The sequence below is a fragment of the Bombina bombina genome, chromosome 4, assembly GCF_027579735.1.
Source record: "Bombina bombina isolate aBomBom1 chromosome 4, aBomBom1.pri, whole genome shotgun sequence".
NCBI lineage: Eukaryota > Metazoa > Chordata > Amphibia > Anura > Bombinatoridae > Bombina > Bombina bombina.
In genome coordinates this window covers 1125058940-1125077517 of record NC_069502.1, presented here as the reverse complement: position 1 = coordinate 1125077517, position 18578 = coordinate 1125058940, and the positions used below count along the sequence as shown (strand labels likewise).

Below are 18578 nucleotides of genomic sequence, written 5' to 3'. Positions count from 1 at the left end.
TGAATTTTTCGCCGCTAATCTAGCTAACTGCAAAGCGGCATCTAAAATAAAGGAATCAGCTAACTTAAGTGCGTGAATTCTGTCCATAACCTCCTCATACGGAGTCTCTCTACTGAGCGACTTTTCTAGTTGCTCGAACCAGAACCACGCTGCTGTAGTGACAGGAATAATGCACGAAATAGGTTGCAGGAGGTAACCTTGCTGTACAAAAATCTTTTTAAGCAAACCCTCCAATTTTTTATCCATAGGATCTTTGAAAGCACAATTATCCTCGATAGGAATAGTAGTGTGCTTAGCTAGAGTAGAAACTGCCCCCTCGACCTTAGGGACTGTCTGCCATAAGTCCTTTCTGGGGTTGACCATAGGAAATAATTTCTTAAATATAGGAGGGGGGACAAAAGGTATGCCGGGCTTCTCCCACTCCTTATTCACTATGTCCGCCACCCGCTTGGGTATAGGAAAAGCGTCTGGGTGCACCGGAACCTCTAGGAACTTGTCCATCTTGCACAATTTTTCTGGAATGACCAGGTTGTCACAATCATCCAGAGTAGATAGCACCTCCTTAAGCAGTGCGCGGAGATGCTCTAATTTAAATTTAAATGTCACAACCTCAGGTTCTGCCTGTTGAGAAATTCTACCTGAATCAGAAATTTCCCTATCTGACAAAACCTCCCTCATGGCCACTTCAGATTGGTGTGAGGGTATGACAGAGCAATTATCATCAGCGCCCTCCTGCTCTACAGTGTTTAAAACAGAGCAATCGCGCTCTCTCTGAAATGCAGGCATTTTGGATAAAATATTTGCTATGGAGTTATCCATTACTGCCGTCAATTGTTGCATAGTAACAAGCATTGGCGCGCTAGAAGTACTAGGGGCCTCCTGCGTGGGCAAAACTGGTGTAGACACAGAAGGAGATGATGTAGAACTATGTCTACTCCCTTCATCTGATGAATCATCTTGGGCAACTTTACTATCTGTGGCAGTACTGTCCTTACTTTGTTTGGACGCTATGGCACAATTATCACACAATTTTGAAGGGGGAGACACATTGGTTTCCATACATACAGAACATAGTTTATCTGAAGGCACAGACATGTTAAACAGGCTTAAACTTGTCAAAAAAGTACAAAAACCGTTTTAAAATAAAACCATTACTGTCTCTTTAAATTTTAAACAGGGCACACTTTTTTAATGAATATGTGAAAAACTATGAAGGAATTGTTCAATTTTAACCAAATTTTCACCACAGTGTCTTAAAGCATTCAAAGCATTGCACCCCACATTTCAGACCTTTAACCCTTAAAATGACAAAACCGGAGCCGTTTATAGTTTTAACCCCTCTACAGTCCCAGCTACAGCCTTTGCTGCGACTTTACCAAACCCAGGGGGTATACGATACCAGATGAAGCCTTCTAGGGATCTTTTCAACTACTTCCAGACCCATACACATGCAGCTGCATGTCCTGCTCTCAAAAGTAACTGCGCAAAAAAGGCGCGAAAATGAGGCTCTGCCTACTACAAGAAGGCCCTTCCTGACTGGGAAGGTGTCTAAGCCAGTGCCTGCCGTGAAAATAACGTTCCCCAAAGTTATAAGTGTGAATTTCAACCTCAAGCTGTATAAAATGCCCAAATAAAGCCATCGATCTAGCCCATAAAAGTGTCTACTTACCGGTCCCCATGAGGGGAAAAATGACAGCCTTCCAGCATTACACAGTCTTGTTAGAAATATGGCTAGTCATACCTTAAGCAGAGAAGTCTGCTAACTGTTTCCCCCAACTGAAGTTATCTCATCTCAACAGTCCTATGTGAAAACAGCAAACTATTTTAGTTACTGCTGCTAAAATCATACTCCTCTAACAAGCAGAACTCGTCATCCTTTTCTGTTTCAGAGTAAATAGTACATACCAGCACTATTTTAAAATAACAAACTCTTGATAGTAGAATAAAAAAACAGAATTTATGCTTACCTGATAAATTACTTTCTCCAACGGTGTGTCCGGTCCACGGCGTCATCCTTACTTGTGGGATATTCTCTTCCCCAACAGGAAATGGCAAAGAGTCCCAGCAAAGCTGGTCACATGATCCCTCCTAGGCTCCGCCCACCCCAGTCATTCGACCGACGGACAGGAGGAAATATATATAGGAGAAACCATATGATACCGTGGTGACTGTAGTTAGAGAAAATAATTCATCAGACCTGATTAAAAAACCAGGGCGGGCCGTGGACCGGACACACCGTTGGAGAAAATAATTTATCAGGTAAGCATAAATTCTGTTTTCTCCAACATTGGTGTGTCCGGTCCACGGCGTCATCCTTACTTGTGGGAACCAATACCAAAGCTTTAGGACACGGATGAAGGGAGGGAGCAAATCAGGTCACCTAAATGGAAGGCACCACAGCTTGCAAAACCTTTCTCCCAAAAATAGCCTCCGAAGAAGCAAAAGTATCAAATTTGTAAAATTTGGCAAAAGTGTGCAGTGAAGACCAAGTCGCTGCCTTACATATCTGGTCAACAGAAGCCTCGTTCTTGAAGGCCCATGTGGAAGCCACAGCCCTAGTGGAGTGAGCTGTGATTCTTTCAGGAGGCTGCCGTCCGGCAGTCTCATAAGCCAATCGGATAATGCTTTTAAGCCAAAAGGAAAGAGGTAGAAGTCGCTTTTTGATCTCTCCTTTTACCAGAATAAACAACAAACAAGGAAGATGTTTGTCTAAAATCTTTAGTAGCCTCTAAATAGAATTTTAGAGCACGGACTACGTCCAAATTGTGTAACAAACGTTCCTTCTTTGAAACTGGATTCGGACACAAAGAAGGTACAACTATCTCCTGGTTAATATTTTTGTTGGAAACAACTTTCGGAAGAAAACCAGGCTTAGTACGCAAAACCACCTTATCTGCATGGAACACCAGATAGGGTGGAGAACACTGCAGAGCAGATAACTCTGAAACTCTTCTAGCAGAAGAAATTGCAACTAAAAACAAAACTTTCCAAGATAGTAACTTAATATCTATGGAATGTAAAGGTTCAAACGGAACCCCTTGAAGAACTGAAAGAACTAGATTTAGACTCCAGGGAGGAGTCAAAGGTCTGTAAACAGGCTTGATCCTAACCAGAGCCTGAACAAATGCTTGAACATCTGGCACGGCTGCCAGTCTTTTGTGAAGTAAAACAGATAAAGCAGAGATCTGTCCCTTTAGAGAACTTGCAGATAATCCTTTCTCCAAACCTTCTTGTAGAAAGGATAGAATCTTAGGAATTTTTATCTTGTTCCATGGAAATCCTTTGGATTCACACCAACAGATATATTTTTTCCATATTTTATGGTAAATTTTTCTAGTTACAGGCTTTCTGGCCTGAATCAGAGTATCTGTTACAGAATCTGAAAACCCACGCTTTGATAAAATCAAGCGTTCAATCTCCAAGCCGTCAGTTGGAGGGAAACCAGATTCGGATGTTCGAATGGACCCTGAACAAGAAGGTCCTGTCTCAAAGGTAGCTTCCATGGTGGAGCCGATGACATATTCACCAGGTCTGCATACCAAGTCCTGCGTGGCCACGCAGGAGCTATCAAGATCACCGAGGCCCTCTCCTGATTGATCCTGGCTACCAGCCTGGGAATGAGAGGAAACGGTGGGAATACATAAGCTAGGTTGAAGGTCCAAGGTGCTACTAGTGCATCTACTAGAGTCGCCTTGGGATCCCTGGATCTGGACCCGTAGCAAGGAACCTTGAAGTTCTGACGAGACGCCATCAGATCCATGTCTGGAATGCCCCATAATTGAGTTATTTGGGCAAAGATTTCCGGATGGAGTTCCCACTCCCCCGGATGGAATGTCTGACGACTCAGAAAATCCGCTTCCCAATTTTCCACTCCTGGGATGTGGATCGCAGACAAGTGGCAGGAGTGATCCTCCGCCCATTGAATTATCTTGGTCACTTCTTTCATCGCCAGGGAACTCCATGTTCCCCCCTGATGATTGATATAAGCAACTGTCGTCATATTGTCTGACTGAAACCTTATGAATTTGGCCTTTGCTAGTTGAGGCCAAGCTCTGAGAGCATTGAATATCGCTCTCAGTTCCAGAATGTTTAATCGGGAGAAGAGATTCTTCCCGAGACCATAGACCCTGAGCTTTCAGGGATTCCCAGACCGCGCCCCAGCCCACTAGACTGGCGTCGGTCGTGACAATGACCCACTCTGGTCTGCGGAAGCTCATTCCCTGTGACAGATTGTCCAGGGTCAGCCACCAACGGAGTGAATCTCTGGTCTTTTGATCTACTTGAATCATCGGAGACAAGTCTGTATAATCCCCATTCCACTGTCTGAGCATGCACAGTTGTAATGGTCTTAGATGAATTCGTGCAAAAGGAACTATGTCCATTGTTGCAACCATCAATCCTATTACTTCCATGCACTGCGCTATGGAAGGACGAGGAACAGAATGAAGTACTTGACAAGAGCTTAGAAGTTTTGATTTTCTGACCTCTGTCAGAAAAATCCTCATTTCTAAGGAATCTATTATTGTTCCCAAGAAGGGAACTCTTGTTGACGGGGACAGAGAACTTTTTTCTTTGTTCACCTTCCATCCGTGAGATCTGAGAAAGGCTAGGACGATGTCCGTATGAGCCTTTGCTTTTGACAGGGACGACGCTTGAATCAGGATGTCGTCCAAGTAAGGTACTACTGCAATGCCCTTTGGTCTTAGAACCGCTAGAAGGGACCCTAGTACCTTTGTGAAAATCCTTGGAGCAGTGGCTAATCCGAATGGAAGTGCCACAAACTGGTAATGCTTGTCCAGAAAAGCGAACCTTAGGAACTGATGATGTTCCTTGTGGATAGGAATATGTAGGTACGCATCCTTTAGTAGGTAGGATCGTTCGAATAGTTTCCATTTTGAACGATGGTACCCTGAGAAATTTGTTTAGGATCTTTAGATCCAAAATTGGTCTGAATGTTCCCTCTTTTTTGGGAACTATGAACAGATTGGAATAAAATCCCATTCCTTGTTCTCTTATTGGAACTGGATGTATCACTCTTATCTTTAACAGGTCTTCTACACAATGTAAGAATGCCTGTCTCTTTATTTGGTTTGAAGATAATTGAGACCTGTGGAACCTTCCCCTTGGGGGTAATTCCTTGAATTCCAGGAGATAACCTTGAGAAACTATTTCTAGCGCCCAAGGATCCTGAACATCTCTTGCCCAAGCCTGAGCAAAGAGAGAAAGTCTGCCCCCCACTAGATCCGGTCCCGGATCGGGGGCTATCCCTTCATGCTGTTTTGGTAGCAGTGGTAGGCTTCTTGGCCTGCTTACCCTTGTTCCAGCCTTGCATTGGTTTCCAGGCTGGTTTGGGTTGTGAAGTATTACCCTCTTGCTTAGAGGATGCAGAATTAGAGGCTGGTCCATTTCTGCGAAAGGGACGAAAATTAGGCTTATTTTTAGCCTTAAAAGACCTATCCTGTGGGAGGGCGTGGCCCTTTCTCCCAGTGATGTCTGAAATAATCTCTTTCAAATCAGGTCCAAATAATGTTTTACCTTTGAAAGGAATGTTAAGCAATTTTGTCTTGGAAGACACATCCGCTGACCAAGACTTTAGCCAAAGCGCTCTGCGCGCCACGATAGCAAACCCTGAATTTTTCGCCGCTAATCTAGCTAATTGCAAAGCGGCATCTAAAACAAAAGAGTTAGCCAATTTAAGTGCTTGAACTCTGTCCATAACCTCCTCATACGAAGATTCTTTACTGAGCGACTTTTCTAGTTCCTCGAACCAGAAACACGCTGCCGTAGTGACAGGAACAATGCATGAAATTGGTTGTAGAAGGTAACCTTGCTGTACAAAAATCTTTTTAAGCAAACCCTCTAATTTTTTATCCATAGGATCTTTGAAAGCACAACTATCTTCAATAGGAATAGTAGTGCGTTTGTTTAGAGTAGAAACCGCCCCCTCGACCTTGGGGACTGTCTGCCATAAGTCCTTTCTGGGGTCGACTATTGGAAATAATTTCTTAAATATAGGGGGGGGGGAACAAAAGGTATGCCGGGTCTTTCCCACTCTTTATTTACTATGTCCGCCACCCGCTTGGGTATAGGAAAAGCGTCAGGGGGGCACCGGAACCTCTAGGAACTTGTCCATCTTAAATAATTTCTCTGGAATGACCAAATTGTCACAATCATCCAGAGTAGATAACACCTCTTTAAGCAGTGCGCGGAGATGTTCTAATTTAAATTTAAATGTCACAACATCAGGTTCAGCTTGATGAGAAATTTTTCCTGAATCTGAGATTTCTCCATCAGACAAAACCTCCCTCATGGCCCCTTGAGATTGGTGTGAGGGTATGTCAGAACAGTTATCATCAGCGTCCTCTTGCTCTTCAGTGTTTAAAACAGAGCAATCGCGCTTTCTCTGATAAGTAGGCATTTTGGATAAAAGATTTGCTATGGAGTTATCCATTACAGCCGTTAATTGTTGCATGGTAATAAGTATTGGCGCACTAGATGTACTAGGGGCCTCCTGTGTGGGCATAACTGGTGTAGACACAGTAGGGGATGATGTAGTATCATGTTTACTCCCCTCATTTGAGGAATCATCTTGGGCAATATCATTATCTGTGGCATTACTGTCCTTACTTTGTTTGGACACTATGGCACAATTATCACATAAATTTAAATGGGGAGACACATTGGCTTTCATACATATAGAACATAGCTTATCTGATGGTACAGACATGTTAAACAGGCTTAAACTTGTCAACAAAGCACAAAAAACGTTTTAAAATAAAACCGTTACTGTCACTTTAAATTTCAAACTGAAAACACTTTATTACTGAATATGTGAAAAAGTATGAAGGAATTGTTCAAAATTCACCAAAATTTCACCACAGTGTCTTAAAGCATTAAAAGTATTGCACACCAAATTTCAGAGCTTTAACCCTTAAATTAACGGAACCGGAATATGCTTTGCTGAGACCCAACCAAGCCCAGAGGGGAATACGATACCAAATGACGCCTTCTAGAAGCTTTTTTAGTGATTCTTAGATCCTCACACATGCATCTGCATGCCTTGCTCTCCAAAAACAACTGCGCAGTAATGGCGCGAAAATGAGGCTCAGTCTATAACTAGAAAGGCCCCCAGACTAAAAAAGGTGTCCAACACAGTGCCTGCCGTTTTTTTAAACGTTCCCCAAGATTATAATGCCAATTATTAGCTAGAATCTGCATAATATGCCCCAATAAAGCAATCGTTTTAGCCCATAAAAATGTCTACCAGTTTTTAAGCCCTTTTTTAAGCCCTTTATTCTTTTATGTTTGACTAAGAAAATGGCTTACCGGTCCCCATGAGGGGAAATGACAGCCTTCCAGCATTACATGGTCTTGTTAGAAATATGGCTAGTCATACCTTAAGCAGAAAAGTCTGCTAACTGTTTCCCCCAACTGAAGTTACTTCATCTCAACAGTCCTGTGTGGAAACAGCAATCGATTTTAGTTACTGTCTGCTAAAATCATCTTCCTCTTACAAACAGAAATCTTCATCCTTTTCTGTTTCAGAGTAAATAGTACATACCAGCACTATTTTAAAATAACAAACACTTGATAGAAGAATAAAAACTACATTTAAACACCAAAAAAACTCTTAACCATCTCCGTGGAGATGTTGACTGTGCAACGGCAAAGAGAATGACTGGGGTGGGCGGAGCCTAGGAGGGATCATGTGACCAGCTTTGCTGGGACTCTTTGCCATTTCCTGTTGGGGAAGAGAATATCCCACAAGTAAGGATGACGCCGTGGACCGGACACACCAATGTTGGAGAAAACTACAACTAAACACCACATACTCTTCACCATCTCCGTGGAGATGCTGCCTGTGCAACGGCAAAGAGAATGACTGGGGTGGGCGGAGCCTAGGAGGGACTATATGGACAGCTTTTGCTCTGCTCTTTGCCATTTCCTGTTGGGGAAGAGAATATTCCCACAAGTTATGGATGACGCCGTGGACCGGACACACCAATGTTGGAGAAATATGTTATTCTTTTAGATATTGCAATTTTATCAAAGCATGTGGAACAGAGTTGAGCAGGCGGATCAACCAGAACCTCCTCACAATAGACACAGTTATTAGGTTTAATTAAAGAGGGAGTACCCTCTAACATATCAGAGTCCTCCATAGCTTGCGCTTTTATTGTGGACTAGATAGAAATTAAATGGTACCTTTATATCCCAATGGCCGGGGCACTCACCACCTCCTATGACCCGGACCACAAAGAAAACAGCTTTGTCTCCTACAACCGCCGGTCAAGAAAGAGAAAGTTAAAGAGGCCACACCCTGTCACGTGGAGTGCCATGCAGGACCGCCTCTGCACTAGAAAGAAAACACGCCAAAAAAGCCCTGAGTCAATCTCTCGCTAATAAACTGACTGTTCACACACTGACAGAGCCTCATCTCACACATGACGCAGTATTAAAAACACAATAAATAATATTATGCACAAATCCCCCCCTGTTCAATAACCCCCTTTCCGAGGGTATTACCCTTCATTCCACACAGATAAAGGAGCCACACTGTGACCCTGTCTTCTTACGTTATCATATATGTATAAATGGAACAATCTTACCAGAATTTATGCCGTGGAACAGGAACACAGCCTTTCAATTGTGTCAGGGTAGTAGCATCGCTCCTGACATGGACCTGAGAGCAGAAAAGCAGGCAGCGAAACTTGTCAACGCTGATTGCTTAGAGCTGTTAATCTGAGTCGGGATGGTTTCGCAGAAAGACTCTCCCTGCATCTCCGGACTCTAACATTCACCCATGCTCTCACTGAGAGGCTGACAGGACTACTTAAAACTCCAGTCCTAATTCGAAGAGTACTACCCTCCATAAGAGACTACTCTGAATCTTCCGACACTTCTCTGCCAACCTCCTATGACGAAAGGCAAAGAATAACTGGGGGATGAGGGGAGGTATTTAAGCCTTTGGCTGGGGTGTCTTTGCCTCCTCCTGGTGGCCAGGTTCTTAAAGGGCCATAATACCCAAATATTTAAACACTTGAAAGTGATGCAGCATAGCTGTAAAAAGCTGACTAGAAAATATCTCCTGAACATCTCTATGTAAAAAAGAAAGATATTTTACCTCAAAAGTTCCTCAGTAGCCACCTCCCATTGTAAAGGATTTCTAAGCAGCATTTTAGTGTGTCTGTCCTGGGACATCTGAAGGGATGAGCATCGTGAACTCATCTTATTTCACCAATCGGGTAAAGGAAGTTTACAATGAAATCTCATGAGAGTCAAGTCAAATCTCATGAGATCACAGTAAAAGTTAATGACCTCAGCACTGCTGATGCTGATTGGCTGCTGTTCATTTCTTTATTTTTTTAAATTTTTTTACCTGCAGCTGGGAGCAGTTGAGTATAACTTTTTACACAGAACTTACTCTGCTGAGCTGAGGAGATTGTAAGGTAAAATATCTTCCTTTTTTACATTGAGATGCTCAGGTGATATTTTCCTGTCAGCTTTTTACAGTTATACTACATCAGTTTCAAGTGATTTAGCTTATGAGTATTATGTCCTTTTAATTCCCACAAGTAATGAATGAAGCAGTGGACTCTCCTCCCATTAAGATGGAAAGAATGCTCTATTGTCTCAGAGCATTTTATATTATTGAACTATTACTTGCATATAACCCTGAACACCTGAGGAAGGGGTGTGCCCCCCCCCAAATAAAAAACAACATCTAATGGAAGATCTGGCACAGTGCTGAAAGTTTTTCATTTTATTATGTACCTTTATTATTATGATTTTAGTGTGTAGAATTACCAAAAAAAGAGAAACAAGAAGCATTATTCAATTAAATCACTTGTGAATTAACTACAATGGATTAAAGTGAATGTAAAGTTTCATGAATGAGTGCTTGGTTTTTAAAAATGCTATTAAACACAGGGGCACTTTCATTCAATAAACTTTACATTGCTGCGGTTTTTTTTTGTTTGTTTTTTAAATACTTACCTTTTTCTTTAGCAAACCAGGACCGGCATTCCTAAGCCCGCAGCTCCTCTGTACTTAACCAAGCAATGACGAAACCGGCTTCCTCTAATCATGGCGTGCATCCCAGAGCGTCCATCATGTGAGGTCACGGCGTGATTAGAGGAAGACGGTTTCGTCATTGAAGTGCTGAGTAAAGAGGAGCCGCAGGGGGAGGATCACAGTCTGTGTTTGCTAAAGAAAAAAGAAAATGTATGCTTCCCTGATAAATTTCTTTCTTTCTTGACACGGTCAGTCCACAGATAAACATCAATTACTGTAGGGAATATCACTCCTGGCCTGCAGGAGGAGGCAAAGAGCACCACAGCAAAGCTGTTAAATATCACTCCCCTACCCATAATCCCCCAGTCATTCGACCAAAGGGAAAGGAGAGAAAGGAAGTAACACAAGGTGCAGAGGTGCCTGAGGTTTATATAAAAAGAAACTGTCTGAATACAGGGCGGGCCGTGGACTCACCATGTCAAGAAAGAAAGAAATTTATCAGGGAAGCATACATTTTGTTTTCTTTCTAATGACACAGTGATTCCACGGATCATCATCAATTACTGTTGGGAACTAATACCCAAGCCAGAGGACACAGATGATAAGGGAGGGACAAGACAGGAACCTAAACAGAAGGCACCACTGTTTGAAGAACCTTTCTCCCAAAAGAAGCCTCAGCCGAAGCAAAAGTATCGAATTTATAGAATTTGGAAAAAGTGTGCAAAGATGACCAAGTTGCAGCCTTGCAAATCTGTTCCACAGAAGCTTAATTTTTGAAGGCCCAGGAAGAAGAAACAGCCCTTGTGGAATGAGCTGTGATTTCCTCAAGAGGTGGCTGCCCAGCAGTCTCATATGCCAATGGGAAAGTGAAGTAGCCGTAGCTCTCTGACCCTTACGTTTCCCAGAAAAGCAAACAAACAATGCAAAAGACTGACGAAAGTCCTTAGTTGCCTGTAAATAAAATTTTAGCGCTCGCACAACATCCAGATTATGCAACAAGCGTTCTTTGTGAGGAGGATTAGGAGACAAAGAAGGTACAACAATTTCCTGATTAATATTCTTGACCAAAACAACCTTGGGCAGGAAACTAAACTTAGTACGCAGAACCACCTTATCAGAGTGAAATATAAGATAAGGGGAATCACACTGTAAAGCAGAGAGTTCAGAAACTCTCCGAGCAGAGGAAATAGCAACAAGAAACAAAACTTTACAAGATAACATCTCAAGAATGCTTAGGCTCAAACGGAGCCTGTTGTAAAACTTTAAGAACAAGGTTAAGACTCCATTGAGGAGTAACAGGTTTAAATACAGGCCGAATTCTAACCAAGGCCTGACAAAACGATTGCACGTCTGGCACATCCGCCAAGGACTTATGCAACAAAAATAGACAATGCCAAAATCTGACCCTTTAGTGTACTTGCCGACAAAGCCTTCTAAAGACCATCCAGAAGAAAGGACAAAATCCTAGGAATCCTTACTCTACTCCAAGAGTATCCTTTGGATTCACACCAATACAAGTATTTACTCCAGATCTTATGGTAAATCCTGCGAGTCACAGGCTTACAAGCCTGAATCAAGGTCTCAATGACCGACTCTGAAAAGCCATGCTTAGATAAAACTAAGCGTTCAATCTCCAAGCAGTCAGCTTCAGAGGAAACGAGATTTGGATGAAGGAAGGGACCCTGAAGTAGAAGGTCCTTCCTCAGAGGCTGTCTCCAAGGTGGAAAGGATGATATTTCCGCTTGGTCTGCATAGCAAATCCTGCAAAGCCACGCCGGGGCTATGAGAATTACAGACGCCCGCTGCTGTTTAATTTGAGCAATGACTCTTGGAAGGAGAGCGAACGGATAAAACAGGTATGCTAGACTGAAGTTCCAAGGAACTGCCAGAGCATCGATCAGAAATGCCTGCGGATCTCTTGACCTCGAGCCATATCTCGGAAGTTTGGCATTGTGACGAGAAGCCATTAGTTCCAACTCCGGGTGCCCCCACTTGAGGGTCAAGATGGGAAAAGACTGGAAAAGTCTGTCTGCTCAGAAGAGCCGCTTCCTAATTGTCCACTCCTGGGATGTGGATCACAGAAAGACAGCAGTTGTGGGTCTCCGCCCACTGAATAATTCGGGCCACCTTTGTCATGGCCAAGGAATTCCGAGTTCCCACCTGGTGGTTGATGTAGGCCACCGAGGTTATGTTGTCCGACTGGAATATGATAAACCAGGCTAAGGCTAACTGAGGCCAGGCCAAAAGAGCATTGAAGATTGCTCTCAGCTCCAAGATGTTTATTAGCAGGACTGACTCATCCTAGGTCCATTAAGCCCTGAGCCTTCAATGAGCCCCATACTGCTCCCCAACCTAGAAGGCTGGCATCCGTGGTCACAATCACCCAGGAGGGTCTGCGGAAGCAAGTACCCTGGGAGAGATGATCCTGAGAAAGCCACCACGGAAGAGAGTCTATTGACATCTGATCTAGATCTACCCATTCACCAAAAATGGGCCGGCATCTAAACTTACATTCTTGCATTTCAAATAAAGATACCAAGAGAATGAAGAAAATTTGATAATAGGAGTAAATTAGAAAGTTGCTTAAAATTTCATGCTCAATCTGAATCACAAAAGAAATTTTTTGGGTACAGTGTTCCTTTAAGTAATGAGCGAAGGTGTTCTAGCTTAAATCTGAAGGATACCACTTCAGCATCAGAAGAAGGAATTACACTGCCTGAGTCTGAGATTTCCCCCTCAGATGCTACCGACATGTCTTCTTCCTCAGGCTTATGGGAAGGGACACTCTGAGATAGCCAGAACTTGATCAGAAACCTTACTGTTTCCTTAAATTTCCTTTTACGCCTTCCCTGCAACATGGGGAAAGCTGACAAGGCCTCAGATATCGCAAGGGATACCAGGGAAGCAATGTCTTGTAGAGAAAATCCTACAGGATTGCAAGAGGAAACACAGGGCACTGTATGTTGGAACGCTTGAGGAGAAAGCTGTGGCATATCTGCAACAGGAGACACCTGAACAGCATTTGCCTGGGATAATGGTGGCTCATTGACAAATATTTTATCTCTATATCTTAAAGTTCTCTCAATGCATGAGGAACAAAAAGGAACTGGGGTTCCACCTGAGCATCAAAACATAACTGAGAAGCAGCAACTTCGCCTGGGATAATTGTTGGAAAAGCCTCTTGATCCATCTTATGTAATAAATAAGGATAAAGTGTAAAAATTATTTATTTGAAAATAAAAAATAAATGTGTACTGCGTCTTTAAATAGAAATGTGTGTTAGCGCAACAAACCAAATAGACCTCAGGCTACCTATACACCTCAGTGGCTTTACTGAGGTGCCTACCTGTCCTGCAGTTCATTTTTAAATACAGAGCGGTTACAGAGCCCTAACTGCCGGAAAAAACGGCTTACAACAGTAATCTCCATGACCAAAAGTTAAAGTATAAAAACTACTATAACACACTTAGCCACCATAAATCACCTGACAGTCTCAATGTCCAAACTGCCTAAAAAAAACCCAAACATGAAGGTTTAATAAAGTCCCATATTAAATAAGACAGCTTTTAGTTGTAACAAGTGCCAGCAATCTCCTTGCAAAAGAAAATTAAAATGGCACTTACCTGAAAGTGCTGTCCGCCAGCAGGACAGCTCACCTGGTTTGAGAGGGTGCAGCACCTCACATGGACCTGTGAAGAGAGAAAAACTGAGTAAACCTATTCAGGTTTTCAAGTTAGGGGAGCAGATGCTTGAGAAAATGCAGTGAGGACTGTACCTCACAAGTTCTCAAGTGCTCAAAAGCCACCACTGCCCCTACTGAAGAGACTGATGTTGACTAGGCTAGACCCCAGAAAAGAACAGAGTAAGTTTACTCTGCTACAAAAATAATACAATCTTGATTGAAGAAAACTTCTCATCAGACACCTAAACTTCACTTCTTCCTTGCACTACAGGCAAACAGAATGACTGGGGGATTGTGGGTAGGGGAGTGATATTTAACAGCTTTGCTGTGGTGCTCTTTGCCTCCTCCTGCTGGCCAGGAGTAATATTTTCAACAGTAATTGATGATGATCCGTGGACTCACCGAGTCATTAGAATGAAAGGCAACGTATTTAAAAAAACTAAAACGCTGCAATGTAAAGTTTCATGAATGAAAGTGACCCTGTTTTTTTAATAGTATTTTTAAAAACCGGGCACTCATTAATGAAACTTTAAATTCACTTTAAGTACTCAAAGCTAGAGAAGATAAAAAATAACTTATTTATACTCACAACTGGGAAATAGACATTGTCAATTAAAACATAAATAAAATCAACAGCCATCCAGGTTTTTAAAGTGTGAAACGCTATTATTACTTATCAGCTCACATGAAAAGCGCAAACCCAAAATAAGACAGCTTCAGTTAAATAGCTACAGATTACCCACTATCGCCTAATCACAGAGAAAAAGATTCCTAGCAAATGTAATCAGACTTTTCGTAACCATTACTGCTTGCAAGTGAGCCACAAAGGGAAGGGACTCCTAATTATCCTGATGGTGATAGTTACGATCGTTATATAAAAAGTACAAGGGATCTGTGTACTGACAACTAAGAGCCAAGTAAGTACAAATAACAAAAGTCTAAAAAACATCACACAGTGCACACTGGACCAAAATGGCACTCTACACATTTCACAGCTGTTATAGAGAGTGGGTTTATTTGATAGTCTTTGTATGGTTTCCTTCTCACATTTTTTAAAAATGTATTATGTACAGTGCAATATATTGTATGCATTACCCCTCACTGGTTTAATTTCATTTTCAACTTTTACTTTCATCTTTGTACACAGGTGTTCAATGTGATATGCTTCTTAATTCAACCTCTTTATAACAATTAGCTAATACAAAAACTTTTAAAAGTATATATATATATATATATATATATATATATATATACACATATATATATATATATATATATATATATATATTTATATATATATATATATATATATATATATATATATATATATATATATATATATATATATATATATATATATATATATATACACACACAAAACTCATACCTTTTCCTCAGTAGAGGACTCCAATTGCATTTCAAGATCCTTGCAGGTAGATTTCAGATCAGCAACTGTTCCTTCCAAAGTCTCATTAATCACAGAAAGGCTCTGGACCTTTGAATCAAGTTTATCTAGCATAATCTGAAGATTTGCCTTTTCATTTCTGAAGATTTCTTGTTCAGTTTCAAAATGTGACAACTCAGCATAATATTTACTTTCCAAGTCTTCAGCAGATTTAACTTTGTTCTCTAGAATTACAATATACTGAGTCTTTTCATCTAGTTCAGTGGCCATTTTCTCACCAGATGATTCTAGATTTCTGATGTTCAGTTCTGCTTCCTCTAACTGTTGCAACATCTGTGTTTTAGTTTGTTCCATTAAAGAAACAAGATCAACTTCTCGTGCAGCAGCTGCTTCAGATCTCTGATCTGAAAGATATTTCTGGTCATGCAGCTCTTTCAATTGAGTCTGAAGAAAATTAACTTCCTTCTCTGTCTCCTCTAAATGGCTCATTTTAATTTCAGTTTTCTCTAGCGTATTTGAAAGGGTTGCCACTGTTGTTTCCAGTTCGATTATCTTCTCATGACTTTTCTGAAGCTCCTTTTCTAAATCTATTATTTTTCTTCTGAAAGTTTTCAAATCGATCTCGAAAGCCTCCTTTTGAGTCTTCATCTTTTCTACTTCCTCTTTAGCTGCCTCTGTCTGAAGGATTGCGTCTTCAAGATTTTCCTCAGACATGAGCAACTCTCGTTCAAGACTCTCAATTCTATCTTTCAGCTTATCTGCACTCCGTCCACTCTCTTTTAACTTCTCGATCATATTCTGCTTTTTCTTTTCATCAGATTCTATTTTAACTTTGAGTTTTTCAATGCCAGTGCGCATTAATGCAACTTCCTCCTGTGTAGAGCTCAGTCTTGTGTTTATTTCACGTTTCTCAAACTGACAGCATTCTAAAGCCTTGGAAAGTGTATGTTTCTCATCGTATGCTTCATTCAGTTTAATTTGCAACTCTTCCAGTTTCTTCAGCAACTGTTGCTTCTCCGCCTCTATCTGTTGTAATTGGACATGCAGTTCTTCTATTTTCAAATGGGTGCTTTTTCCAGATTCTTCTAAAAGTTTAAGACTTTCTTTTTCTGCAGACAACTGTTCTGAGACAGATTTTGCAGCTTGAAGCTCTACCTTTAATGTACGTATTTCAACTTCTAGTATATTTATCATTTCTCGATCATTTATTTGATGTAATTCAAGATCTTTTTCCCTTTCTTTCAGTTTTTGATACAACTGCTCAAACTCTTCTTTCTCTTCTGCCATATTATCCATCTCTTGATTCATTTGTGCTTTCTCTGTTAGAACCATATTAAGACGCTCTTGTAAAGCAGTGATAGACTTCAGAGTGCCCTCATTTTCTTCTTGTAAATGTTGATATTTGGAATGAAGGTTATCTAGATCTACTTCCAAAGATAAAGCATGCTTTTCAATGTTTGCGTTTTCAGATTTTGACCTTCTTAACTCATTTTCAGTTTCAAGATACTTTTCTCTCCAATCTCCACTAGCTATTTCCAAACTATCTATTGTCTTTTTAAGCATATCCATTGTATTAGAAATGTTATCGAGCTCCTTTTCAAGATCCCCAACTCTACTGGATAACTGCAGTTTCTCATTGGAAAGAAACTCTACTTTTTCAGATAGTAGTTTTCTTTCATTCTCAAGTTCCAATGATTTATTTTCAAGTACTGTGTTTGCATTCTCTTTTCCAATAAGATCAGCCTGGTCTTGCTCAATCTGCTTATTGAGATCTTCTACTTGCAAAAATAAACTATTCACCTTCCTTTCCCCATCCTCAACAAGTTTAAGGAGTTTTATATTTTCACCAGACGTTTGCTGAATCTGTCTCTTGAAGTTTTCAAGAATGGTTTGAATTTTAAGGTTACTCAAAGTATTTTCTGAAGGGTTATTAAGTGAAGAACTGTTACTTGTAGAGCTGCAAGAATATTCATCTCGTTCTTTAGAAGTCCTCGACTTTTCACCATGTTTCTCCAAACTCAAAGGATCCAAAATAGTTTCAACTTTGCTGACCACAGATGCTGTTTCAGACACTGAACTTTCGCTGCAATCCAAACCAATGGATAATTTTGCCATCGGCAAAACAGTGCAGATGGTCTGATTCATGGCTTCAAATGTTTTTGTTACCTAGAGGGAGAAAATATATTAATATTATGTGAAAAACAATAAACAAGAAGTGATAGTTGTCAAAGAAAGTTCTATTCTTGTTGGACAATATTTTAAAAGCACTGCAGTTACTGAAGTCCCTTCATTAATGACAAGGCCCAATAGTTATTGGATTTTTTTTTACTGGAGATCCTTCTGTATTTTTAAAATGGGTAAGGGTGGCAAATAAGAACATTTGTTAAACTTTAAGGGACACTAAACCAATTTTTTTTTCTTTCACGATACAGATAGAGCATGCAATTTTAAGCAACTTTGTAATTTACTCCTATTATTAATTTTTCTTCATTCTCTTGCTATCTTTATTTGAAAAAGAATGCATCTAAGCTAAGGATCCAGCCAATTTTTTGTTCAGTACACTGGACAGCACTTGTGTATTGGTGCTGTCCAATCAGCAAGGACAACCCAGGTTGTGAAACAAAAATGGGCCGGCTTCTAAACTTATATTCTTGCTTTTCAAATAAAGATAGCAAGAGAATGAAGAAAAATTGATAATAGGAGTAAATTAGAAAGTTGCTTAAAATTGCATGCTCTATCTGAATCATGAAAGAAAAAAATGTGGGTTCAGTGTCCCTTTAAAGGGACATGAAACTCAATTTTTTTCCCTTTCATGATTCAGACACGGCATACAATTTTTAACAACTTTCCAACTTTCTTTATATCCATTGCTGATAAGTATACCGAAGTAGGCTCAGAAGCTATTGAATGGTGGCTGCACATGTATGCCTCTTGCTATTCACTTTTAGCTAGCTCCCATTAGTTCATTACTGCTCTTTCAACAAAGGATACCAAGAGACTGAAGCAAATTAAATAATATAAGTACATTGGAAAGTTTTTTGCATTTGCATGATCTACCTGAATCATGACATTTTTGGGGGGTTTCATGTCCCTTTAAATAAACATTGTACATTTTTCAATAAAGTATTTCGCTATTTTTGCGGAATGTATGTTTCTCTATCTATAAACTTGTGGGTGTTTTGCCTCTCAGCCAGTGATATGAAATACATCAGTATTCATTGAACAAAAATATAATATTCCTTTTAACATTACAGTTATTTAAATATATACACATGGTACATTTCAGCAATATATCATTGCATGCAGATTTTTGCAATGCAAAGTAAATATTTTAAAAGCAATTAGAACTGTAATTTCATTAGCCAAACTACAGAATTGAATAATCCATAAATGCACAATAAAACACAATGCAATAGCACTTAATCTGAATTTCAAATTATCAGATTTTTTTCTGAGAAATTTCAGATTGCTTCTAAT

General features: G+C 40.4%; 1 protein-coding gene across 1 annotated transcript in view; it reads right to left on the bottom strand.

The window, feature by feature from the left end:
* CENPF (centromere protein F) overlaps positions 1–18578 on the bottom strand; it is a 225590-nt gene that overhangs the window by 107590 nt on the left and 99422 nt on the right. The window contains exon 13 of the mRNA XM_053712493.1: positions 15084–17267. Within this exon, the coding sequence (XP_053568468.1) occupies positions 15084–17267 (2184 nt within the window). The remainder of the gene's footprint in view (positions 1–15083; positions 17268–18578) is intronic.